General features: G+C 39.5%; 2 protein-coding genes across 3 annotated transcripts; one reads left to right on the top strand and one right to left on the bottom strand.

Annotated features, from left to right (window-relative positions):
* The first annotated feature begins 113 nt into the window (after positions 1–113).
* Positions 114–9,963, top strand: ppt1 (palmitoyl-protein thioesterase 1 (ceroid-lipofuscinosis, neuronal 1, infantile)). Its single transcript, XM_039820001.1, has 10 exons — positions 114–250; positions 1,140–1,262; positions 2,524–2,633; positions 4,320–4,447; positions 4,730–4,800; positions 5,760–5,862; positions 5,998–6,088; positions 6,724–6,822; positions 6,915–6,986; positions 9,530–9,963. Exons 2-10 carry the CDS (start codon positions 1,148–1,150, stop codon positions 9,650–9,652), a joined length of 912 nt encoding a protein of 303 aa, XP_039675935.1. The 5' UTR covers positions 114–250; positions 1,140–1,147; the 3' UTR covers positions 9,653–9,963.
* On the bottom strand, positions 9,959–24,530 carry cap1 (CAP, adenylate cyclase-associated protein 1 (yeast)). Of its 2 annotated transcripts, XM_039819998.1 has the most exons (14): positions 24,389–24,504; positions 22,337–22,419; positions 20,036–20,140; positions 18,707–18,807; positions 18,275–18,352; positions 17,571–17,714; positions 16,542–16,627; positions 15,744–15,849; positions 14,940–15,123; positions 14,660–14,838; positions 14,309–14,432; positions 13,423–13,505; positions 11,583–11,726; positions 9,959–11,096 (listed from the first exon to the last, which is right to left on the bottom strand). In XM_039819998.1, exons 3-14 carry the CDS (start codon positions 20,136–20,138, stop codon positions 11,013–11,015), a joined length of 1,416 nt encoding a protein of 471 aa, XP_039675932.1. In that variant the 5' UTR covers positions 20,139–20,140; positions 22,337–22,419; positions 24,389–24,504; the 3' UTR covers positions 9,959–11,012. The 2 variants fall into 2 exon arrangements, with proteins under 2 accessions (XP_039675932.1, XP_039675931.1); XM_039819997.1 differs by lacking the exon at positions 22,337–22,419 and having other exon boundaries at positions 24,389–24,530.
* Positions 24,531–27,069: the final 2,539 nt, after the last annotated feature.

The raw sequence follows: 27,069 nt of genomic DNA, 5'->3' as shown, positions 1-27,069 counted from the left end.
CAGACCTTCACGTATCCACACGGGGTTTAAGATAATTTACCAAGACGTTAAACAACCATAATATCGGCACAGATTTGATTAATTCAAACTAATCGGACAGGATTACTGAAAACAAAAGAAGCTAGGTCACAAGTTAGACATTTCCGCCCCCTTCAGTGTTAGCCACGCCCCTTGTATCTGATTGGCTGTTTGCTCTAAACATAGTCACTTGACAAACAGTCCAACAACAGAAGCAGGAAGAACATCAACGGTGAGTAATGTGTTTGGACATTTATGCTGTTTTGGAACATTAATTAGGCTTATTGGATTTAGACTATATGCTTTTTTTAAATGTTATGTTGATTTTAACCTTTCTCATTGCATAAACGCGCTACTGCATGTTTAAATATGTATTTAGTTCGAGCTAACTTCCCCCAGGATTCATTGACTCATTGAAAGTATCTTTATCTTGGTACTATTTCTAGTCACTGTCTTGTTGTTTTCCTGATATATCTGAGACTCTCTATGCAGTTATAATAAATTGAAAGCGTTGTAGATAGCAGGAAATGCAGTCAGCTTAGTTTCTGTTTTTCACAAGACTGTTAGATGTAACAGCAGCAGCACCTACTATTTTTTACTGTATTTTTCCATTAAACTTTATATTTATGTATATAATTAAGACAAAAACAGAAAAATAAGTGAGAAGTTTGACAATAACGCCATATATAACAGCTACACAACAAATCATTTTTTTTTAAAGTGAATGCTCAATGAAAAGTATGAAGCATTCAACTAAAAACAGCAAAAAATAATATTGCAGACAAGTTACACATAAGTCTGTGCTGAGATGGAAGGAGAGGTTTAAGAGGATATTTTAATCATAACGATCTGTATTAATGTTTACATTGAACAATAGAGGAAGTGTTTTTAATGTGACATTGGATTTTATTACATGTTTTAGTTATTTTAATGAGCAGTGCAGACAATGGCTCATAAGCCCTAGTTATTAAAAGCAGGTATGGGGTTAAGTTAATTTGTCACTGCTCTGGTTGTCTTGCAGAGTTATGTCTTAATGCAGTAGTAAAAAGTGAAGAAGGGAAAAGATAATTATGTATTTTTCAAATGAAAATGCACACGGACCCCTTATGTGTTTGTTTCAGGGTCCAGGATGACAGCAGTCCTCCTGTGTTTGCTGCTGGCTGGTCCACTGCTGCTGGTTGCTGGCAGCCCAGTTTATAACGCCAACAATGAGACCGTACCACTGGTGCTGTGGCATGGGATGGGTGAGTCACTGTGCTGCCCATTCTTGTACTGAAAGGATGAAACCATTTATTGAGTTGTCTGATTGAAGATTTTGAGGAATAATTGTACCTAGAATTATTTATTTAACTCTTCATGTGGTCTCCCTTTTGTATTTCCTGTTACATAGCTTTAAGATTGAAAAAAAAATCTTATTCAACTGTATCTGACAGTTTCACTTACAGTATATATTCTGCATCAGCTTCATCCAGCTCTTTATTTAAGCTACATGATGTTTAAATGGAGTGAAATAGTGTACAAATACAAAAGGACTAACATATTTAGTATCCTTGGAAAGTTTTGAATCTCTACTAAAGATGAGTCTGGCTTCACAGCTACAGTTTGCATGATGGATCCACTGCAAAAAGTCATTGGGGTTTAAGATGTTAAGTTAACAACAGCAAGTTTTCTGCACTATACACTGCACTTGGGTATTTACACTGAAACACAAACCTTACCAGACCTGTAATGTTAGAGAGGTGTGGTGTGTATGCAGCCTCAGAGTTACACGTCTAACTGGAAAGTTGCTCATTTTAATTGCATGCTGGTTGGGGAAATACAAAAAAAACATAAACATGTTTTCTTCTTCTTTAACAACAATGGCTCAGGTGCCTCTGAGGTGAAGTTACATAAGCTGTTGTGGCTCCACTGAAGCCTCTCCATGTTTTAACAGCAGTAGATTGTGATTTGCACCGATCAGCTGTCTGTTTTATATGTTTAACGGATGTTAATGTACGGCAGAATATTTCTGAAAAAAGAGCTAGTGTTTATGCAAGTAATCCTTTGATAAAAGGAGACAATAAGGCTGGCGTTGCTCTATACATTTTCTTAACTGTCAATAAATCCAATGAAAAGACAAAACAAACAATTACTCAATATAAACATTACTCAAACAGTAATAAATATTGCGTTTTTTCAGGGACTAGTTTTAGTGGCAGAGTAATACTTAGTTGCTCTCGTGACTATAGTGAAACGAGATATATGTTGGACTCAAATTAAACAATGGTGCCCACAGTCATGGTAATGAAAGAACATGTCATCCAGTGCAACAGTGTGGCTCATTTTATATTTTTAGTGTATTTTTGGACATCAGTGGCCCTCTTTGGCAGAGATGAATAAGATATATCAGGTTTTGGCTACACAGACAATACTTGTTGGTTTAACATACACTATTATCATTGTAAACTGAGTCAGGTTTAGCTAAATAGTTTAAATGATACTAAAGTGTGTTTACGCGTCCACCAGGCGACAGCTGTTGTAACCCGCTCAGCATGGGGGCGATAAAGAAGATGATTGAGGAGGAGATCTCTGGCATTTACGTGCTCTCGCTGATGATTGGAAAGAACGTCATTCAGGTAATTCCACACTAAAAACTGGAAACTCTTAAAGTGATGGTTCGGAGTAATTCACCCTAGGGTCCTTTGCACCATGACCTCGAGCCAAACACCCCCCCCAGAAGCTTTTTTCACCTGGGTCGAACATTGGGAGAGTTAGCGTAGAGTAGCGTTATCAGCTGAATAGCTTAGCGCAGGGGCTAATGGACCCACGTTTGTATCTCGTAAGTTACCCCACTAATAATGCCCGAAATGATACCAAACGTCTACAAGTAGTACAAATAGGTTATGCTCTCATAAAACGTCGGATTGGAAAGTTTGTAAGTACACCAGAAGTTTATGTAAATAACACTTGCCTGCTGGCTTCTGCTCTCTGCTGTTGTTGTTGCTGCTGTAAGACGAGTGCTTAGGGCCGTCTACAAATTACAACACCGAAAAGAGATGCAACAAAAATATTTTTTTATTTAACTTTTTTTTTAAAGTAAGTGCTGTAGTATAACCAGCAGGAGACAAGTAATAATTGAGGTAAGTTTGGAGACATTACCTTATTTAATCATTAAATTAATACATATTTTTGTTGTAACTCTTTTCGGTGTAGTAATTTGTAGACGGCCCTAAGCACTCGTCTAACTGCAGGTAGCAGCAGCAGCAGCAACAGAGAGCAGAAGAGAGCAGGCAAGTGTTCATAAACTTCTGGTGTACTTACAAACTTTCCAATCCATCGTTTTATGAGAGCATAACCTGTTTGTACTACTTGTAGACGTTTGGTACCATTTCGGGCATTATTAGTGGGGTAACTTACAAGATACAAACGTGGGTCCATTAGCCCCTGCGCTAATCTATTCAGCTGATAACGCTACTCTAACTCTCCCAATGTTCGACCCAGGTGAAAAAAGCTTCTGGGGGGGTGTTTGGCTCGAGGTCATGGTGCAAAGGACCCTAGGGTGAATTACTCCGAACCATCACTTTAACTTAGTCTCTAGTTGTGTGTTGATTCCTAAATGATTAAGTGCTAGAGAAAATATGATCTGCACACTTTTTATTTGTGTTATGCTTTTTAACACATAAATGCAGACGCAGCTTCAACAACATCAACAACACCAATTTAGCCAGTTTTTATTATTGCAATCATTTCTTTTAATAGGACTCTTCTTTTGACTTTTTCTATGATTTTTCTGTTCTGCACATTTATTTTGTAATGTAAAATGGCAGAGCTCTAATTTTATATTTATGTACCTTAATGTTTCTTTTGCAAAAAAAGGTAGCTACTTTAAGTTCAGTAACTCTAAACTTTACCAAAAATATCAGTCATATTCTACTGAGACTTTATTTAATTTGTGTCAAGGTACATTGATTAATTATGTGCCTTCAACAGAAAAACAGGTCCTCTTTTCCTCAAAACACAATATATGTGAACCAAACAGGCATACAGCAGGTGTGATTGATACATCCACATGATGTGTTAGGATTCCTATTCTGTAAAATTTGCAGTGCTAGTGGCACAAGTTACATCAGAAAAGTAGCTCTTTTACAACCTCACTGTCATTTTTCAGTCTTTATAATCATAGCAAACCAGGATGACTCAGCTTTGATCCATCGTAACAACGTGACTTTATCTATCTGCTGTTCTCCTCGTGGACGGTGCTCGTTTTCTTCTTTTTAATCTGCCTGTCATGCTTTAAACTTTTCATGTTTCTCCTCCTGCAGGACACAGAAAATGGGTTTTTCATGGATGTGAATGAGCAGGTGTCCATGGTTTGCGGTCAGCTGGCTCAGGACCCAAAGTTGAAGGGAGGATACAATGCTATGGGCTTCTCCCAGGGGGGACAGTTTCTGTATGTAACTATTGTTCTGGACACTGTATGCTTTTTAAAAAAAATGTGAATATGGTAGAAATTGGACAAATTCTGTTTGTGTAGTTTCCCTTCTTGCCCGATTCTCCTGGAGTGAATGAAATACTTAAAATACAAATATCTTTGAGAATAGTGTGATTTCAACTCTGAGCTTCATTCTCAGGTTGCATGCTCTGTTTGAGCATGTTGTTTGTTAAAAACTATTTGTCTCCTGACATGGATGAGGAAGCTTGCATTGATTCCTCCTGGTTCCTCTTTTCACAGGAGAGCTGTGGCTCAGCGCTGTCCCTCTCCACCAATGAAAACACTGATTTCCGTCGGGGGCCAGCACCAAGGTAACATCATTATGAAAATCCAAAACACAAGTTCAGCTCACTTCCCTTGGCAAAGCAGCACTGAAACACCTTTCTATACTTTCTATACTAATCATTCAGAGTTAATAAATGCACAATTCTAGACTCAGTTTGTGATACTAAAATCCCTAAACTATTGTTATTATACTTCAGTATATTAGACAGTCTCTAAGAAGCACATGCACATCCTTAAAGGATAAGTCTGGTGTTATTCTATATTTTACTTATCGTTAATAAATCGCATAAAAAGACCAAAACCAACAATGAATTGATTGACCAACAAGTATTTTCTTTGCATCCAAGCCTGCTATATCTTATTCCTCTGTGCCATACGCTCTATTACTCTTACAAACTCATCGTTGAGCCACACTGTTTCAATGGATGACATGTTCCTTCATTACTATGAACATGGGCACTGTAGTTTATTTTTAATCCCACATACGTCTTCCTGCTGCCGTTAAAACTCACTAGAGAACCAAATGTTTATTATTCAGCATCTGAAAATAGTCCCTTACAAATGCATTTTTTTTTACTCTTGTTTAAGTAACATGCACAGCTGTTTAGGAAAATTATTTCGCCCATTTTTTTTTTTTAAAGAAATTAAACTTTATATTTGTGACCATTAAAGATTTACATCCTCGTACATATTCTTGCTATAATACATGTAATATCCCTCAGTTTCTCTAGAGTCAGCTCTGATTTGTATTATGTTCAGCAGCAGATGCTCTCATCTGTTAGTAATGCTGTTGTTGATAGTTTTCAAATTACTTTATTGTACTGCTTTTTGTATTTGCAGCTCTGACCAAATGCGTTTCCTCTTTTAGATACCGGTAAATTAGATTTTTTTATGATCTTCCTCAGCAGATGGAATTTGTGTGAATATTATCATTATCACAAACTGTTTTGAAGATACAAGATACTGTGTGTTTTTCAATCCTCAGGAGTGTACGGGCTTCCCAGGTGTCCCGGAGAGAGCTCCCACATCTGTGACATGATACGCAAAGCTCTGAACAACGGAGCTTACACCGACCTGGTTCAAAAACAGTAAGTTGTTTAAGGATTGTTTATCTCTCAGTGATGCTGATGTGTTTAGCAGCCTTGATATTGTGTGGCTATCGTCACCACCGTACAGACTGTTGTTCCGTAGCACTGACTGGACGTTGTGTTTGTGGTTATCAGCCTGGTGCAGGCCCAATACTGGCACGACCCCTTTAATGACGACCTGTACAAGAAGCACAGCCTCTTCCTGGCCGACATCAATCAGGAGAGGGTCAGTATGCAGCTGTAGACCAGACCTGGGATTTGAGGGCAAATGCAAAGCTTGCATTGATGCAAAATTCTGTGTAATTAGTTCAGACATTGGGAGACCAGTGTGAAAGCTTTTGTTATTGTGGTAAAATAATAAGTCTGTTCTTGAAATAAGTAGTTTGACAAAATAAGTACATGTTAAGGTCCACTTACTGGCTTTTAACTGTATCTCACATGATAAATCACCCTTCAGAAAGAGCTGATAGATATTTAATGGTTAAAAAAGTAGTTTTTCACAGATCAGTTCTAAGCCATTAATAAGAAAAATGTTTGGGTTGCCAGGTTGTGAAAAATCACTTTGAATGACTCATTTATTAAAAATTTTATCAGAATTTATTAATTGATTAACACAATTTGTAACTGCATTGTTACCAAACAACAATGTAATTATTAGTCAAATTAAAATGTTTTTTTTTGTCTACTATGGCTTAAGTTTTGTATATATTTTTATATATAGACATTATAGCTTTATAAGATGAACAAACACTAAAAGTTTCTGCTCATTCACATATTTGTATTTCTATAGTTTGAATCCAGTTGGCCATAATCGGCTTTCTCAATATGTTTTGTATTGTCTAATTATTGTTTGCTTCAAAGGCTGTAAATGAGACATATAAGAAAAATCTTCAGTTGCTGGAGAAGTTCGTCATGGTGAAGTTCCTGCAGGACACTGTAGTTGATCCTGTTGATACAGAGGTAATGAACACACACTCTATAGAATATTTATCTTTTTCATTGAATATAATAAAGCCGCATCACAAACCGCCTTGTCCTGATTTTTGCTGTAGTGGTTCGGCTTCCTGAAAATGGGCCAGGCCAAAGAGACTGAAACTCTACAGGACAGCGTTCTTTACAAAGAGGTACAGAAACTGTGTTTATTGTCTCATGAGGAAATACAATTGATAGTGTGAGGATTGTTTGTTTAACCAGAAAATCTGAAGCATGATACCAGGGCTTTCTGTCCATATTCTTTTCTCTTTATCCATTCATTAATTGTATTTGAATTGCTGAACAGTGTGTCTCATAGGTCTGGAACCAACATTTATTACTATAAGTAAAATGGGTACCTTCTACTTTGCGGGCAGTCCTATTAGAACAAGATAAAACTGTTATTTTTATGAGTGTACAGCTCCCATCAGTCTTAGCCACAGTTAAACCACCTATTTTACACAAGGTTCAGTTTTCTCTTCACAGGAGCAGCTTGTAAAAACTGTTGTATAATGTCTCTTGTGGCTCTGCTATTTTGTGTCTTTATTGTAGAGTCCGTAGACAAGGTCCCTAAATGGAACTGTAGAGTTTAGAAATTGTCTTGGATTTAGATAGAAAATGGTCTTAAATTGTGTTGGTTTGGAGGTCCTTTCACGCCTAAAAAAAAAACTATTGTAATATGTCCATTAAAACACATACTACCTCGCCGTCCTCTCCACCCGACTGACAGACACACTTGGTTTAAAATTACGGCAAGAACCGCTAAAAACACCACAACATTGCCGTCCTCTCCTCCACCCGACTGACAGACATACTTTCTCGGCTTAAAATTTCAGTAACAATCGCTAAACGCAGCGCAAACTCACGGTCCTCTCTGACATTACCCGACTGACAGACACGCTTTCTTGACTTAAAGGTCCCATGACATGGTGCTCTTTGGATGCTTTTATATAGACCTTAGTGGTCCCCTAATACTGTATCTGAAGTCTCTTTTATATAGACCTTAGTGGTCCCCTAATACTGTATCTGAAGTCTCTTTTATATAGACCTTAGTGGTCCTCTAATACTGTATCTGAAGTCTCTTTTATATAGACCTTAGTGGTCCCCTAATACTGTATCTGAAGTCTCTTTTATATAGACCTTAGTGGTCCTCTAATACTGTATCTGAAGTCTCTTTTATATAGACCATAGTGGTCCCCTAATACTGTATCTGAAGTCTCTTTCCTGAAATTCAGCCTTGGTGCAGAACTACAGCCACTAGAGCCAGTCCCACAATGAGCTTTCCTTAGTATGTGCCATTTTTGTGTCTGTAGCTATTGATGAGGAGAGTGGGAGTGGCAAGGTGGAGGGTGGGGGTGTGGTCTTGACCAACTGCCACTTTTCTCGTTTGAAAGCCATGATGTCTCTCTCTCATGGGTGGGCCAAACTCTCTGGGCGGGCAAAGCAGAGAAAGGGGAGGTAACCTTGCTCCTTATGACCTCATAACAAGCAGATTCCAAAACGGCTCATCTGAGCTTTCATTTTCTCAAAGGCAGAGCAGGATATCCAGGGCTCGGTTTACACCTATCACCATTTCTAGCCACTGGGGGACCATAGACAGGCTGGGGGAATGCATATTAATGTTAAAAAACCTCATAAAGTGAAATTTTCATGCCATGGGACCTTTTAAAATTACTCACCGTTGGTTGGCTACGGTCGCTGAACAGGCTACACAGTTGATTTGCCGAAGTTAAATTGCATGTTTCTATAATGAGGAAGTCAAACTTGCGGTTTAGGTCTGTCAAGGTGGTTGTAAACAGCCGCAGCCCGCTTGCCTGGTTCTCCCGTTAGCAGTTAGCATGGCAGTGTTAGCCAGGACCAGTCGGGATCACTTTACTGGCTGTGTCTCAATTGTCTCAATCACAATCGCCATGGGCGGCGCTAAGCATCCTGCACCGCTGCAAAATAGCCCCAGGAAGAAACTCGTTTTGGTGGAACGTGTGTACGTTCAAAAGTAGTTTTAGTCGTGCAACGGAAAACTCAGATTGGACAGATAGTCTAGCTAGCTGTCTGGATTTACCCTGCAGAGATCTGAGGAGCAGTTAACCATAGTCCTCAGAAATCCACCGGAGTTTAAAATTCCAACACAAAGAAAGCGGAAAGTAACGGACATTCGGCCGAAAAGAGTGAAATCAAAGCCGGTCAGAAATTCTTTGGTGAAATCCTTCGGAATTTCTGGCGGCAACAGAGACTAGGTATAATCTATTTCCGTTTATCCCGTTTGTTTGCTGCTTCCATGGCAGTAGCGCGCTGGGTTTGCGTTTTTACAGGTAGGCCTATATCTGGCAACCTGGCTCGACTGTCAAAATGGGCAGTTGATACCAACACACAGGCCAAAACACAAACAGACATTCCGTCACACAAGAGAAATTCAAAGGAGAAAATACTGCCATTAGCATTGTTGCCAGAAAAGATAGTATTTCAACTTAGCATGTTTCCTTAAAATCTGATGACATATTTTGGTCATTTTGGGATTTAATATAGTAAATATATTACATATTGCCAAATTGGTTGTATGTGTCATCCTTACTCTCACAGTTAAAAAGATAACTCAATCTTTAAGACATCGTGGTGTAGTATCCTACCCTACCAACGACTGCCTTTAGACAGTTAGCTTTAGAGTATGTGAAACTGAATTTTGTGTGTCCACGTGCAGGATCGTCTGGGCCTGGCAGCGATGGACAAAGCTGGCAAGCTGGCTTTTCTGGCAACCAAGGGAGACCACCTGCAGTTCACCAGAGAGTGGTTCAATGCAAACCTGCTGCCTTATTTACACTGAAACACTTCCAGGCATCCCAGAGTAAATATAATATCAAACTATTGTTTTAAGAGCAATATAATGCAAGTTAAGTAAAAGCTTAATAACCTGAGCAGGGGTTGCAGAAAGCACATAATTCATTCCTTTTGCACTGATCACTTGTAGCATGTTGTGATGTTAATTTTAGTAGCTACGTTGTGTTTTAAGTCTAATACTTCATAACTAACAGTGAGTTGTTCTGATGGTCAATTTTTTTTAAAATTTTTATTAATCATTTAACTGCCTCTGTACAAAATACATGTTTAATCCAATAAAGACAAACAGACATTTTATTGCAACATGTTTTAATGATGTCTCCAGTACTAATGAGCAGAATTCAGATTTTTGGACCCAAAAAAAAAAAAAGAGGTAAAAAGAAGACAATATAAAGGAAATTCAGCAAAGAGCTTTAAAACTTCAAGAGCTGAAGATAACCAAAGAGTGCAGACATGAGCGAGTGGAGAGATGCCAATGGTCAGGCTAATATTTTAAGACTATTCTGTAATTAATACCTATACAGATGATTACAGCAGATCAAGAGACTGAGGTGGAGCATTTAACTGATTATATCCTTCAGTCTCTCTTCCACCTCATATCAACATCTCTTGTGCTCTTTATTGCAAACTTTTTCTTACATGCCTCCTTTATATGGAATGTTTTTTTACTCGGGAATGTCCTATGTGTGGGGTTTAAGGGAAAGCACATGAAATGATAATTTTCCTATTTTAATTGTTCCAACATCATCTAGATGGAGTTTCATTTCATTTAGTCCTATTTGTGTGCTCTGAGAATGCTGACTTTTTATTTTTCATAATATCATCCACTATGAATGATATAATTAACATCAGCGGAGGTGATACGGATGCCATTATCCTCTTTGTTTGACTAGTGCTTCACCAGTGAATTGCATATAATGGAACAGAAACCTATCAGGTCACAAGTTAAAATTCTACGTGTTAAATTTTGCTTAGCATTATCCAGATAGATACAAAATATCATACAGAGCATCCCTGCTATTGGCAAAACTCATGAATGTTTTTTGAAAAGTGCTCACTGGCTTACAGAGAAAACCAATTTGAATGACAAGCCGCTCCCTGCTGATTGGCTGGAGGATTTTGCTCCAGATAAAAGCGAGCAGTCCTCTCATTGGCTGATGGAAGGAACAGCTTAAGCTGTGATTGGCTGACAAGGAAGGAAGATATAACACAAGGTCCAAATCTCAGTCTACAGTGTGAGAGTTAGCTGGTGGGGTGGTTGATCAGTCAGGAAGGCATTTGCACAAAAAAAAAAAAAAAAAAATGGGATGGTGTTGAGGAGGGGCCGCCGTTTCACATGCTGCCGTCTATCCGGCGATCTCTGTTGCTGTGGTAATGAGCTTGTTTCCGTCCCAGACGGTCTTGAACTGCTCAGGAACAGGCATCTCCGTCTGAGAGGAGAGAAAAGTCAGGTTTAAATTACTATTTTGGAAAGATTCTACGTTTTTCTTAATGTTAACAAAACTCATGAAAAGACCAAAACCAACAACGTATGCCAATACTTTCGGAATTCCCGATCCGGTTTGTGTCTCTCAGCCCAAAACCCTTTCGTTCCCACTCAAGACATAAAATCTTTATTAACAGGCCACAAATGTATAGAATTGGTTTAAAAGAAAAGGCTAATTTCCTAAAACAACTAGACACCGTAGTTTTCAGCAAATGTTGGTCAAACAGGAGGAAATAATGCATTTGATGGGGACTATTTTTAGGGGTGGATTTGGTTCTCTAGTGAGTATTTACTAAGCCCCAGCATCAGCATTGGACTGCGAGGCATTTTTGTCACTCAGTTGTGCATTATCATGTGATCATCTAAAAGATTATCACCAGTCTCAGCCTTTGAACAAATTTTCCAATTTCCCGCCTGAAAGGATACTCACAAACTCTCCGTCTTTGTTGGGTACCAGGATGTTCATCTCTGAACTTTTGGCGCTGACAATCTCGCAGCTCAGAGAGTCTTTGCTCAGGTAGACATGGCAACCGTCAGTCTTGTTGATGGAGATAGTGGGGACCTTACCCAGGACCTGGATACAAAAAGTCAACAAAATACATGTAATTGCTACTGATTAACAGCATGTTGCTAAGAAAAGTCAGATTTATTTCTGCTGTATCTTCATGTATCTGCACTGAACTACTATCAAGATTTCTTTGAGCAAAAGGACTATATGTAATAACAGTGGAGCTGCTCTGTGGCCTAAAACAAAGCAAACTACTAAGCTTGCTGTGTGTAACTACATGACTCATTCATATCTGTCCATCCATCCATTTATGCAGGGCGTTTATGAAAAATGCATCAATGTTCAGCAAAATAATAAAAACAACTCAAGAGTGACAGGACAGCATAAATCATTGTGCGATATAAAATGCAACAAAGCTAGTGGCCAGGATCCAAATATCAACATTGCACTGCAGTCTGCTGAGAGAAGTACAATTCCAGAGAAATGTAATCCCATCAGCTTGATTCAACATAAAGCAGAATGTGGGGGTGGGGGCAGTCTTTGGCATTGTCCTCATTTAGGATCCTATTGGCCTGAGGGTAGACGCTCCTCCAAAGACTCTGTGCTGGCCTGGCGTATCCGCTTCCTTCTACCCGATCTCAACAGGGAGATAAGGCTGTCACCCGGGTGGTTTGGATCTTTGATGATTCTCCTAGCCTTATTCTCGTAAAGCCTGGTGTAAATATTCTTTAGGCAGAGTAGGTCACCGCCACCTATTGTGTGTTCAGCCCGAACAAATCACTCTCTGCAGGGCCTTGCGGTCCTGTTCAGTGCCGTTTTCATAGCAGGAAGTGATGTTCCACGTCAGGACACACTCAATGATGCAGGAGTAGAAATTCCTCAGTGTTTGAGGAGATACCTGAAATCAGGCCCACCACAGCTGTGTTGTCAGCAAACTTGATGGTGGTGTTTGAGTCGAAAGTGGCTACACAGTTGTGTGTGTACATGAGTACAGCTGGGCACTCCAAAAACAACATTGGGGTGCTCCGGTGTCAAGGAGGAGGGTGGAAGAGGTGTGAGTCCGCCCACCCTCGCAACCTGGGGTCTGCCTGTCCGGAAGTCAAGGATCCAATGAGGTGGTCCTTGAGCTCTGTGTCACTGCACTGTAACTTTTATCCTTTTATTTCATATATGTCTTATTCTATTTTAGCCGTTTCCTGCCTGTTCTCCCATACCTTTGTTGTGCTGGCTGGCAGCAGGTTGTGCTTACCAGAGCACGTGTTGATAAGTTTTACTCCTTTTTCCTAAAAAGGAGGGTGTTTATCTTGTGCTTGGGTTTTGTTTGTAATTTAGTTCTTGCTTTTTCATTTACCAACGTTGTTCTTGTCTCATTGTAGATCGGCCTCTGCCTGACCGTGGCAAGTTCGCTTTTTGTTTCGGTTTTCAACAGCTGTGGAGCGCATTGCTGCACATTTTCGGTTTGTATTATTAATAAATTGTACTGGTCATTTTATAACAAGCGCCTCCCATCCTTCCTTCAGTTATTCTAACATCAATGGTAACTCTCTGCATTATAGGGTCATGCTTAGAAAGGGAGATGGGTGTGAGAGGTGCACCCACCCATCCATTAAACTGCTTCTGCCGTTTTTGCTTTTTGGCTGCCGATTGCCTCAAAGCAAGCATACAATTTATATAGCTCACTTGCTATAGAGGCATCAGCCTTGGGTCTGTTATAGTCTCTTTAAAGCAGCATTTTGTTTTACATGGCATGTTGATTACACACCTGAATCTTGGCATCCTTACAGTTGATAATCTCTACGATGCCCACGACATCATCAAACACCAGGCCCATTTTACTACAGCCGTCTGATGGAGAGAAACAAACACATTTACAGGTCAGAGGTACGCATGCCTTGTTAACTGTCAAGAGACGATCTTTGGAAAATAAATACTACATGTTCCATCACACTGGCCTTTTTGACATTGTATTACCTTTTTGTTTGTTATTTTGGGTATTTTCTAGCTAAATGACCGGGATGAAATGGGCAACACAATACTTGTACAGAAACAAGGCCAATTAAAGACCGATGATGCAATTGTTTGAACAAATTAACTGTACATTTTTTTCCAATACTTCATTATCATATTGCCTTAAAATAAATCTTAAGTCAATTTCCTCCATACTGTTTACAATAATTGTCAATGAAATAAAATGCAGTCTTTCCATGTGATGGCTTTCTAACCAGAAAGAAGTATTTCGAAAACATATTCTGTGTAACTTTTAAATATTGTAATTATTTAATCCAAATCAACTGCACTTATTGTCTGACTTTTTGTCAAAAGGTATAGGTTTTGGAGGATAAGCTGTAGGCTGCAACTTTATATTTGATTACATTTTTTCTAATTACTATGATTAACAAAAATATGCCAAATTTGCCATTAGCAGTTCCTGTTTGCAATCTAACCATATATGTACAGACAGCTATGACTGGATTACTTTGATACTGAAGAAAACTTAAAAATGTGATTATTCTCAGCCAAGTTCTGAAGGTTTAAGTTGAGTCTGTTTTTATTTATGATTTCTAAGCCATGCATTTAAAACATCTGGCTTAGAAGATTCTCACCAGTGAGTTGAGCTACTTCTAAACATCCAACAGTTTTGTCCTTACCTATAGTGATGGAGTTGATTTTGCCCTTGATCTGCAGGGTGCTCTTGTTGCACTTGTAAGCATAAACCACTTGTTTCAGCTCAGTGCGGTCGATCACCAGGTTTTGCGCTCCGTCTTGGTTCTCCTGCAGAGGGCAAGAAGAGAGAAAAAAAAAAAGAATAAACAAATTGTTCCAGTCAAAAGCCACAAAAAAATAAAAATAACACATCTACCCTTGTAAATCTGGTCCACTCCTCCTTTCAGTGTCTTTACTTTTACAGGGATAACAAACTACAAGTTAAAACAAGTTGGATAGGCTGCAATTTGTAACGCTCTAGGTAATCAATTAGCGAGAAAGAACCAACAACTTACCACTTTCCACTTCTTCCCATCCAGCTCAAACACAGGGGGCAGCTTGCGGGTCGGGGTGGCCGACGCAGCAGGTCGGGGATTGGATGAGGCGAAAGGTTTTGGTCCGGAACGCACTGGAGCCGTACCCCTCAAGTTAGGATTCTTGTGGGTCTTCTGGTCTTCGCTCACATGCTTCAGGCCTGGAGAGGTCAAGGAAAGAGGGAAACGTTACTAAGTCCTACAGCATACCGTGTCTCTGGCTCAGCTCCTGCGATGCAGGTCACTGAGAATGGTCACCTACCGCTGGTGATGTTCGATCCCTTGTTGATGGCCGCGAACAAAGCGTTACGATTGTCAGCACCAGAATCGCCACCGCCACCAGAGGATCCGCTCAAGTCCATGGGGGGAGGAGGAGGTCCAGGGGGAGGAGGACATCCACCAGCAGGAGCACTGGGGGGAGCTGCAGAGGCCGAAGCAACGGCACCCTGAGATTGACAGAAAATTAGGTATGCTGTTAACTGCTGATGTCTTCAGTACAGGGAGTGATTATACAACATATTATTGGTCACCGAGTGGACACACACACACACACACACACACACACACACACACACACACACACACACACACACACACACACACACACACACACACACACACACACACACACACACACACACACACACACACACACACCTTTATTCTTGCAATCACTTAATCACCAATTTCACTGATGTAGCTCATCTACTAGCTTCAGTTTTGTTTTCATTTCTTCTAAATTTATAAACATAGTAGATTGTAAATATGAGATTGTCATACGTTTCACATTTGAATTGCTAGTTGAGGAACAGAGTAAAATGTAAGAAACATAATATAATGAACTATCTGGCAGATGTAGGCTAAGTCCTCATCTCCAATTGGCTCTTTCTGCCAAGAATATACATATGATTATTCATCTGAACTCTTGAGAGCGGCTTTTAAAATGTTACTCTAACACTTTACTGTAAGTGGGAGTAAGTCGCTTGATAAATATGGTCTTATTCATAGAACTTTTTTTACTTGTACGTTGGCTCTTTAGAAGAAGTGTTATTGCTATGGGACTCACACTCTTGCTCCAGGTCAGCCCGGTGGTGTGGTACTCTTTGATGTAGTTTTGCAGCTCAGCCCAGATGGAGAGGTAGGCCTTCACCCAGTCCACATGTGTCTGGTCCCTGTGAGAAGAGATTACAACAGGCATTCAAATCTCAGCTTTACGTTTCTTTTAACCCCCTCCAGCAATTTGTTGTTCTTTTTTTTTGCTGGTCTCTGGGTCTCACAGGAAAACAGACAATGCTTGAGACGTACAACAGAAACAAAACCAGACATTTACTACTACGTTGTAAATCCACATTAACCACTAAGCCCAGATCTCACACTATTTGAACAGCAACTGTTTTGATCCCATGCCTAGTATTTTTTTTAATACAGCATTTAACTCTGCAGAGTACTCACTGACGCATTTGATTAAAAAGGTTTCTGTGCAACTGATCAGCATGAACAGGCTGATTTTAGTCTCATTAACTTCTAATGTGACTGTAACTCTGCTCCAAAACACAAAAGCTTTGGTCTAAATACAGGAAGTCTGGCAGTAGCATGTGTCAGTGTGTCGTGTGGCAGCGCTGACTCAGTAAAAGTGAACTTCAAAAAAAAAAAAAGTCCCTGGAGGAAGGAAAGATGGAAGACAGATGGGTTGAGCAAGCTGCTTGGCTGCATATGAAAGCTTATCTGACCCTTTTAGTTTTTAGACATTACAATATTTTAAAAGACAAATGATGCATAAAAAAGGAAGCCCACTAGACTGTTGCGTTACATCTAAAATTAGTGTGTGGACAGCTTTAATGCAGAATAATGCAGCTTTACTTACTTTTCCTTGAATTCCTTGAGCACACGGTTGGTGTAGAACATGGCAGCATCCTGCATCTCTTTAACATAGGGGCATGGTTTAGGAGCCTGGGACACAAAGAAAAATGTAAACCCAAATGCATTTGTGTCTAAACTGAGATTAAATTAAAGTTTGACATTTTGGGAAATATGCTATGATCATTTTCTTTCTTGCCTAGATGAGTATGGAAATGAAAGAAAACGGCATTTGGGGAAATTTGCTTTCTTGTGGAAGTTTGGAGAGATTAGAAGTACAGAAGTCTGTATGCTAAATATGAAGCTACACCAAAAGGACAGTTAGATTAGATTAGCATAAAGACTGGAAGCAGGGGAGGAAAAGCTAGCCTGTGTCTGTTAAAGTAACATTTGCCTTTCCCTTTTTTTGTACAAATTAAAAACGTACAAGATGTAGAATGTTAATTAGTGAGCTTTAAAAAAAGTGCTGGTGGTCAGTTTTACTGTTGGAGGGAGCCAGGATAGTTGTTTCCCTGTTTGCAGTCTTTAAGCTAAGATAACCAGCTGTTGGCTCCATCTTTACATTTAGCATATAAAAATGAGTGGTATCAATCTTCTCATCTAATTTTTAGCAAGAAAGTAGATACTTGTATGTCCCAAAATGTAGAAGTATTCATTTAAATTTGCATACTACAGTATAAGCAAGAAAGTGGGAAAAGTAATATTCACACGCCAAATGTGAGGAAATCTTCAAGATATTTTGGAGTAGGTGTAGAAAGAATGAATGCATCTTATTATGTGTATTTATAAACCGGATGCATTAGTCATAAGGACAAAACAACAGCAAACAAAGAGTTAATCATCTAAACTGTAACAGTGAAGCTCTGTTTCTGTGGCCATGTGTCAGCCAACAAACTGTCACTCAGCAGACAGTGATGACAGAATCAAAGAGTGGCTTGTTTCCGGCCATTATACACTCATTTAACACACACACACACGCACACACACGCACACACACCCCTTTCTGCCCGTTAACCACTCCCATCCCCGGTCTCACCATGGCGATCCATCCGAGGGCGGGCACGCTCTCGCTCACGGCAGAAAGGTGGTTGAACTGCGGCGAGCTGCGGTTCTGCTCGCGGAACGTCTGCACCTGCTGGATCGCTTTGGACACCGGCTGCAGGAGAGTCGTCAAAACTGCCTGAAAAGGAAGACAAAAAGTTTTACAGCTTGAACAAGACTACAAATATGTCACGCATGATAGATTTTTAGCAGGCTCAAGTTTTTGATTTTTAGATTCAGGAAACCCTTTCTTCAATCAGGTGACTTGTTCTGTCAACTAAAGAAAACATCTTGTTACAAAAAAAAAAAAAGTTAAAATTACAAAGTAATTTTCCTTTCAAATTTTCAGCATGGCATGTCTCTGACCAAATCTGGATAACTAGCCAGCTAGTTAAAAATGCAACGATAAGGTGATACAACGAGGGGACTGCAAAAACTCTGAGCAAAGCCATCTCCGCTGATCTGGTTGCCATGATCGCCACTCTAACTGAAAAAAACACCAAGAACCCCACTGTTATTAAGTAATGACGCAATGCTAAGTAAAAGCTACCTGGCTGTGAAAGAGTGAAGGCGCTGCAGGGATAAAAGAAAAGAGGCTAGCATAATGAATTATTCAACTTCCTGAAATTGATTAATCAATGTCATTTAGTTACTTAGACAATTAAGGAACCAAGCATTTACGAAGTGTGTTTAACTCACATCAGAGGGCTTCTGGGAGGAAGAGGCTGTTATGAGAAGTATTCTCTGACTGGAGAATGCCTGCTTCATCATGTCTGCCTGAAAGGGAAGAGAGAGGAAAGTTAGTTTAAAATATCTGAACAGAAATGGAAACAGACATCCTGTTGTTTTTGCATGCTTTGCATGTCTAACAAAACAAAACGAATGACAGACCAGCACAATACACTCAAACAAGATTCAGATTCAGTCTCATCAAGTTTTGTAAAAAAAAAAATACCATAAAAATAAATAAATAAATAAAGTGTGATTTGTAGTTAATATTTAAAAACACAGACTTAACTAATCATTTTGGTGGCCTGTCCGAGTGAGATGACTTGATGTGAATACATGACAGAACTGACTGTATTTAACTGTCACATTTTTCTATTATTTTGCATCTTAACTGTAACTTACATGTTTCTGGACATCGCCCCCGATCTTCTGGCTAAGAGATAAGTACTGAGCCACGGGACCACTGACGATCACATCAAAGGCCTCGACGTACGCCGATACAGCTACAGAGAACAAAAACACGACATAGAAACAACATATTTTAAAAACAACAACAACTGGTCAACACAGCAGATAAGAGGAGTGGGTGGAGTTTACAGAATGTTGACATCCAAACCAAATTATTTCTGCGCAGCGGTAGCAGTGGTCCTGTGTAACTGCTCGATGAGGAAGGATAGTCAAATATTTTTATCGTTACATTGTTGAAAAAAAAGAAAAAAAGAAAATGCAAACTCATTACACTTTAAAAAGGAACACGCCGACATATTGGGAATTTAGCTTATTCACCGTAACCCCCAGAGTAAGACAAGTCGATACATACCCTTCTCATCTCCGTGCGTGCTGTAACGCTGTCTGACGGCTCCAGCATTAGCTTAGCCCAGCACAGATCCTGCAGGTGACTGGTTCCAACTAGCCTACTGCTCCGAATTGTGACAAAAGTGACAAAATAACGCCAACATGTTCCTGTTTACATGTTGTGATTTAGTAGAATCTGGCGTGTACAAAAAAACAACGTAACATGAGACACAGCCATCTTCTATCCGTAAAACAAACTGGGAACTATATTCTCAGACAGGCTTGCTGCGAGCATATCACTCCGCCAGTACTATATTCTTCCGCCTGAGAATATAGTTCCGGTTTGTTTACGGTTAGAAGAGGCGTACTCATGTTACGTTGTTTTAGCCGCACTTTGACAAATCACAACATGTAAATAAGAACATGTTGGCGCATTTTGTCACTTATCCGAGCAGTAGGATTACTGGAACCATTCACCTGCCTGTTCTGTGATGGGCTGATGCCGCTGGAGACGTCAGACAGCGTTACAGCACGCACGGAGATGAGAAGGGTATGTATCGACTTGTCTAACTCTGGGGGTTACGGTGAATAAGCTAAATTCCCAATAAGTCGGCGTGTTCCTTTAAAGCAAGCTAGGAGGTCAGGGGCTAAGGGATTTGTTATCTTTGTTTGTTTGTATTGAATGGCTGTGGCAGCAGCACTAATGCAAGATTTGCATGGACAGGTTTATCTGATTTCTTAACTAACAGTTGTGAAAGAAAAGGCCCAGCCCAAAAGCTCTATTTAGGATCAGCTTTGATATCTACATGTAAATACTTGATTTATCTGATTAATGCATACTTCAAGTAGACTATCTCACTCAGAGACATGTTCACCAGACATCTTATTTATGATACATGTAATAATACAGTATAAAAATGATACTTGATCATTTACCTCCCCCAGCAGAATTTCCACCACTGCCTCCAGGGCCTGACATGGACTCCAGGCGACCGACCGCCACCTCCAGCCGCTGCACCAGACTCGCCAACTCAGCCATACCTGTGAGATTGAGAAAGCCATTAAGCAAGGTGCAAACAATGGAGAAATGAAGCATGAGCTACAAACTTTACTGGTTCCTGGTCACACCTTACAGCAGCCAAAGGTCTTTCAAAATCACTTTTTTTTTTGGAACGGCAACATTGTTATCGTTATCTGCAAGTCCACAAGCTTCTTCACTTCAAAAAGCTCTTCGTTGTTGTCCCAGTAAATAATCATTAAGACACAGTGGTACTTTCTGTTCTAGCAGTCTTCTAATTGGGGACTGAATTACTCCTGGGACACAAGGTGAAGGCAATTACTGCAATTAAAAATCAGCTAGTTTGGTAGGAAAAACAGCAGTGCTTTGGATCCTGGGTACGTTTTTTTCCTTTGGTTGATTGTGTCCTGCAATCAGATGCCAGGCTGTCCCACATAAAGGCTACATTTTTAAAGAGAAACATGGTGAAGTATTTGGTCATCAATCTAAAACAGTGATCTTAAATTTGCACACCAGTTTATAGTGAAAGTCATTATCCTACATTACCTGGCCCACACACACCAAGTCCCCCAAAATTTTAATTAATAGACCCAAAAAAAATGTATTTGCCCTTTTTTGGCCCGTAGTTAGAGTCACTGAATTCTACTCGACTAACGAAAAAAAGAAGAAAAATGGGTGTGCTGGGAAGCAGGTCAGGACTTGCTGAGTAAAAGGTATGTAGATTGTACACTACAAGTCACTGCTGACTCTCTGCAGCGTGAAAACCAGCCCTGTTATCCAAGCTATGTCATTTACCATTTTCAGATGCTTGTATGTTTCACAACAAGCAGCTAAAGTTTAAACTAAGGGTTTTACAGAGCAAAAAAATGGCACTTATGATAAATAAAACTGTATTGCATGTGTGCCAACCATAGACTCACTGTATAAAATATGGACGTAGTCTCTGTGATGTCACCCACAGGCTATTTTCGAACCAGGCTGTACACATGTTTTATTCTGCTGTAAAGTTGGGCATTTTAACATGGGGGTCTATGGGGATACACTTCCTTTTGGAGCCAGCTTCAAGTGGCCACTCGATAAACTGAAGTTTTGGCATCTACTTCATTTTTCAGCACCGGAGGTTGCCGCTTGGTGCCAACATGCAAACTGATTATCCTAACTTAACCCTTTAAGTACATGATTAACCAACTTTAATCCAAGTCTAGCGCACACACACCCCTAATGAAAAAAAGCTAACATTACATAAGACGACTGTAACCAGACACTGCATTCACCTGTGTGACTGCCTCCAGTCTCAGGTACTTACACCTGGCTGACAGTGAATAGAGGTACATAGACCACTCTCACTAATGAGTCCACACAACTTAAACCTGCTGTTACAGTGTCACTTACAATACACAGGGACTGAACTAAATCTCAAGATATCTAATGACAGAGAAAATTTTTGGCTGCGACAGATGAAGGTAAAGGCACATTTGAAGGTACTTTCCTGGTTTTCAAAGTAGGAAAAGGAGCTTTGAGATTGTTGGATTAGATAGGTCTAGATTTGAATCAATTTTTGATAATTTATTTTTTTTTTGTTAGGGAAAGTTCTTGTAGAAAAACAAAGTTTCTTAGAAGTTATAGCCTAAAACATAAAGAGTATCATTACTAAATCTCAGGTATTATACTAGCACTTGCATCAATAACATTTGAACGATAGTCATTTATTTAAGTTCAAACCTTAAGGAGATGCAATGTTTTCCCCATGGTTTTATTTATGACAGGTTGTTAGGCGAGCATTAAGCTATCATATGACTAAACCTTCGACTGATGCCAATATTAATTATGTTGTTGCAACCAGTATAATGGCGCCGCATTTAAAGCACTTTTATGTCTGCCCTAAGGCTGTTAAGTGAAGTCATATCAAAAGGGCAGTGTATCAGCAGCATTGTATTACTATCACTCAAAAGGTTGCAACAGTCGTAAAAGGTTCCTTGTCACATTTAAAAACAAATCGCTTATGATCGCCAACAAAGTACAACTCTCACAGCAAATGTGCCAGTCACATTTCAAAATGCCTCAACTTCCCCTTTTCCGTCTCACTCATTTAGACAAGTTGTAAATGAATGTCTCCACAAGGCGTGGAGATAAAATTAGATCATAGCAGGACACACTCCCTTACTATCCTTGACCTAAATGCCTAAATATTCAGGGCCACAGCAGCTTTTAAGATATACCTGCAGATATCAAGGTTCAAAAGTTTCACTTCCTGGTCCCAGCTGAGAGATGACTCACCAGCAATGCAGGAAGGGAGTGGCCCCTAAAGGTGGGAGTAAAAACAAGCACCTAAATGTTTAAGCTGCAGACTTTTTTCTTTTTTTTAAACTGATGACAAACTGTTTATAATGACACTAACAAACTTCTTCCGATTCTGCTACATCAGTTTAGATGCTGGAAAACATTTCCTAAAGTGCACTAAAGTAAAGTGACCACATACGTTGAAGTGCTGACCACCAAGGAAACTCCACTGTCAAAAAAAGAACTTCCCAGGGACAGAGAGGGAGAGATATAGAAATGACTCAATACAGGGAATCATGCCTTTCAGAAGATTTTCCTTAGATTTAAGCACTATAAAAATGCATAACTGGGGCTTAACCGCAACGTCAGAGGTGGAGGTACAAGAGTCTATGGCAGCCTTTTTAACTAAGAATTTAAGAAAATGAGTTACATATGCATAAGCTTGGACCCTTATAGTTAATAGGATAAGCCAGGTGCCACAAATCTCATAAAAAGGCCAAAACCAACAATGGATTGATCCGACTATCAAGTATTGTCTGTGTATCCAAATCCACAGCTGATTAAGTCCTGTTAAGTTTGTGATAAATGCACCTATTTAGTGTTGTTTGCTAAACATTACAGTGCCCAGCTGTTGTAGGAAAGTACTGAGCCTTTAAAAAAAAAAAATGAAGCCACACTTTTTGTTGCCTTTTGAAAACTGGCCAAAACAATTTCAATGTATATAACGACAATGTCGTTTCAATCAAGAGACTAATAGAAAGATGCATTTACATTACTTATTTTATAGTATAGCTCGTGCTGGTTTTCCTCCAATATGTAAAACCCTGACAATTATATTCATAAACCTACTTTTGTGGACCTATATGGCACAAATGTTCTGCATAAAGCATCATCAGCATGCAGGGGCAGTGAAGTAGGTTAGGTCCATGTGATGGTGTCTCAGCCTGTGTGCCAGACATAAAGAAGGGAGTGTGTGTAGCCTTTTTGTTTATTTGCATGGCATAAAACTAAAACACACATCTCTTTTTTGTGGCAAGGAAGTAGGCCAAAGCAATGGCGGAGAGCTCTAGAAGTCCTAACCAGTCCTACTTCGGTGGGCTCAGGGCTCCAACAAATCAAGTTCAAAGCCGCTGATGTTAATGCGATCACTGGGGTTTCAATCACACGGCCAAGGATGCTAGCTCGGCCAAAGCTAGCTAGCAGAGCCGGTGGGTGTAGTGCGGAATTCTGCGTCCCGTCAAGTTTAGTCTACCCTAACCGACAAACCGTTACCTACAATCAGTCATCGATTAAATAGGAGGAGCGGGACATTTTGCAACTTTGAGTTTGAACAGAGTTAACATAGGTTTCCCCAAATCACTTACTTCTAGTAGACGATTGCTTTATCAATGAGGATCAGACTGCGGGGCTTACAAAATGTGTCAAAACACCCTCATCACCCGAGAGAGCTGGCTAACGTAGCTAGCTAACTCCTGACAAACGGAGTCTGTTTGACAAACTCATAAAGATATTAAGCTAAGCTAGTTACAGTTGTACGTGTTAGCCTAATTGGTGTCTGTTTCTTCCCCCTCCCTGTTGCGGAGTGTGTGCTGTCTTGTTTCGGCATTTCCTGGATATTTTTTTTTCACACACCCCTCCTTGTGTAAGCTAATGTTGCCTCTGCAGAAAAAAAAAGAAGTTACCACATTTCAGCGAGCCGACGTCACTTATCATAGAAAGAAGAAGTTAACGAAAGGTTGAAAACATTTTCATATATAGCTATGTCAGTTAGCGGACAACCATCAGATTCGCAGCTAACAGCACATAGCAACCTCGGCTAGCCGGGTGTGTTAGCATCACACCGATTTTAATAAATAATTTCTGAATGATTCGATGCAGCGGTATGAAGGAAGCGGCGACGCGCTGTTGTCTATTTCGTTTAATTTTACGCTCTAGCAAACCGTTACATGCGCAACAAAACCACCACATCGCCACAACTGCATTCTGCTTACCTGCTAAACTGGTCAAGCAGTGATTTGGTCCTTAATGTCACCGTGGGAGTGTACAGGCTTGCAGGGCAGACTCGACTGGCTTCGTCTTTCTTTCTTCCTGTATGTCGGTGAATTTACCCAGCTGTCACCGCGCAGCGTTTCCGCCCTTGTTCGCGCAACTAATTCCTTTCCCATATAAGGAGTGTGAGGGCAGCAATATAACGGAAAAAAGCGACAGAAACAACTGCTTTCCCTCCTCTCATGATATCTCTGAAAAAGGCTATGAAGCAGAGCTGTGTCATTATGGCATTCATTTTCCTTAAAAAAACAATCACATGTTGTAGGCCTAGCTATATACTGTATCCATCTGCAGACGTGCAGTTTGCAGAATTACTGTAGGGAGCACCTCAGTGTTACATGTTCCAGGTGCTCTGTCGAGCTTCAACATGTTTTCTGAGCTGTCCTGGCCTCTGGTGTGAGGATGCATTATGACTACACTCAGTAAACTGGAGTTGCAGTTGCAGTTTTTTCCATGAATGCTCTGTTCACAGACAGTCACACATTCAGAAAATATGCACATAACAATATTAATGGTGCTTTCCATGCTTAAAATTAATTTATTCTGCACTGAATTCTTCTTCTTATTATTATTATCGAGTAAACTGTCAATTTATTCTATTAATCGTTTATTCTGTAAAATGTCAGAAAAAAGTGCCCATCACCATTTACCAGGGCCCATATTGACATCTTCAAAATATTTTCTCCAAACAACAATCTGAAACCCAAATATGCTTAATTCACAATATAAAAAAAAAGAAATGCAGCAAATTCCGTTTTCCTTTGAAAAATGACGATTTACCAACTATCAAAATTATTGACAATTAGTTTTCTGTTGTTCAAGTAATCGGTTAATTGACTAACTGTTACAGCCCTACTTTAATTGTTTCATACGCTGTAAGCAACGAAAAAGTACAATTACTTACTAAATTTTACATTTTCTTATGTTACTTGTGCTATCATCACCATCCGCTGCTTCTATCTGCTGTAATCATGATTTGAAATCACATAACTATTGTGGCATTCTTCCACCATCAATTGTTAAGAATACCATCATCTCACAAATTGTGTTTATGGAGCAGCAAAGGAAAACTATCAAGGTTAATGGGCTTATAAATGTCACTGAGAAAATAAACTAAGAGGGAGATGTGTGAATATGACGATAGCTCACATCAGGGTGAGTGGATGGTATCAGTTAGTGGGTTAATAGTCAGTGTGTAATGTGCATCCAAGTAAGGTGGGTGTTTGGTTGTATAATACACTACCTTTAAAATATAATACAATAACAAATAATGCCCTTACAGTACAAGAATGATGCATTTGGCATGACCTATTGAAGATGGTGCACAAGCATTGAGGTGCAATAACAAACAAAGCATCATCCTATACAGTCCAGGTGACAAGTTATAATTTAAATCAATAGTGAAAAAATACTCTGAAAAAGCTAATATTGCATGTGTCAGGCTTCCACTGTAACTTCCTATCTATCTACTGTTCTTGACTAGGGTTGTGTCTGTCCATGTACGTATTGTATTATATGTATTTTTATGTGGCAGCTTTTTGTCCAAGACAAATCTCCCTTGGGACAAACAAACAAATCTTCAATAGTAAAATGGAAAATAGGAAGAAATGGGGCAAACCATTTGTGGTGAACTACAGGTCAGAAGTGAATACTCTTTTGTCTGAAAACTCAGGAACAAACTGAAACATTTATTTTAATTTACAGACAATCCAGTTGCATCAGGTCTGGTCACACAGAAGGAAAGAAGTGGGTAATCCTTTACTAAAATGTTATCTTAAACATCTTAAATTAAACTCCCTTCATTTAAAAGTTTCTCCGTCAGCCTTCACAGTGGACTCTGTCAGAGTCAAGGTCAATTTCCTTTCTTCTATAAATCTCAAAAGTGACTGGAAAATGTATTACGTGTAACAAGTAATGCTGAATTTTGTATTGTCAAATAGGTGTAGAATTATCCTTGAAATGAGAGTGAATCAATGTAAAATCTTGGCAATTACTCTGAAAGCCATTACCTACGATGTGCAAAAAACATGGTAAGAATATGTCATTATTTTCAAATGACATTTCACAGAGTTGGCACTTGGGTGCACTTTGATTTTAGTTCACCTCACACAAGATGGCAAAAGAAGGCCAGATAAATTCAGCAAATCTGAATGAAATCCAGTTTTTTTATATCTCCACCCTGGCCTGATGTGCACCACGTGCTTTAAGACCAAACTAGTGCAGCAGAAGTCACATTAGCATGAGCTGTACAAAATAAGACTTCTTAAAAATCTTTTTAAATGATTGCTTATTTCACACAGAGAACAAGCTGAAGGGAATCAATGGCATATCCATTTTAACATTCAACAGAAAGAAAAAAAGAAAGTGACTCAATATGCAATATGAACTTACAGGCCAGTTTCACATGCGTGTTAAAAGTCATTTGGTTAAAGTTTTCAGTCCGTGCAGAAACAGCAATCGCTACCACTGATTCAAAGAAGAAATAGATGGAACGATCTTCTGTGTTCTTACAGCCTTCCTTTTTGTCCTGTTCCTGTTGTATTTATGACAAAACATCCCTTTAGATTAACCTCTTATCTTATTTGTGGGAAGACATTTGTTTTTAACAGTTTCAGGTCATTCT

This window comes from Perca fluviatilis, chromosome 13, assembly GCF_010015445.1.
Source record: "Perca fluviatilis chromosome 13, GENO_Pfluv_1.0, whole genome shotgun sequence".
NCBI lineage: Eukaryota > Metazoa > Chordata > Actinopteri > Perciformes > Percidae > Perca > Perca fluviatilis.
Note: the sequence above shows the minus strand (reverse complement) of the source record. Positions and strands in the feature narration are given on the sequence as shown.

Bases quoted from the DNA above. Each gene is read 5' to 3' on its own strand.
- ppt1 (XM_039820001.1), top strand. From the start codon at position 1,148: ATGACAGCAGTCCTCCTGTGTTTGCTGCTGGCTGGTCCACTGCTGCTG. The intron at 4,448-4,729 runs GTATGTAACTAT...CTCTTTTCACAG, and splicing joins TCCCAGGGGGGACAGTTTCT to GAGAGCTGTGGCTCAGCGCT. The intron at 6,987-9,529 runs GTACAGAAACTG...GTCCACGTGCAG, and splicing joins ACAGCGTTCTTTACAAAGAG to GATCGTCTGGGCCTGGCAGC.
- cap1 (XM_039819997.1), bottom strand. From the start codon at position 20,138: ATGGCTGAGTTGGCGAGTCTGGTGCAGCGGCTGGAGGTGGCGGTCGGT. The intron at 18,353-18,706 runs GTAAGTTACAGT...CTTCCCTTTCAG, and splicing joins GGGGCGATGTCCAGAAACAT to GCAGACATGATGAAGCAGGC. The intron at 14,433-14,659 runs GTAAGTTGTTGG...TGCCCTCTGCAG, and splicing joins ATGGGAAGAAGTGGAAAGTG to GAGAACCAAGACGGAGCGCA.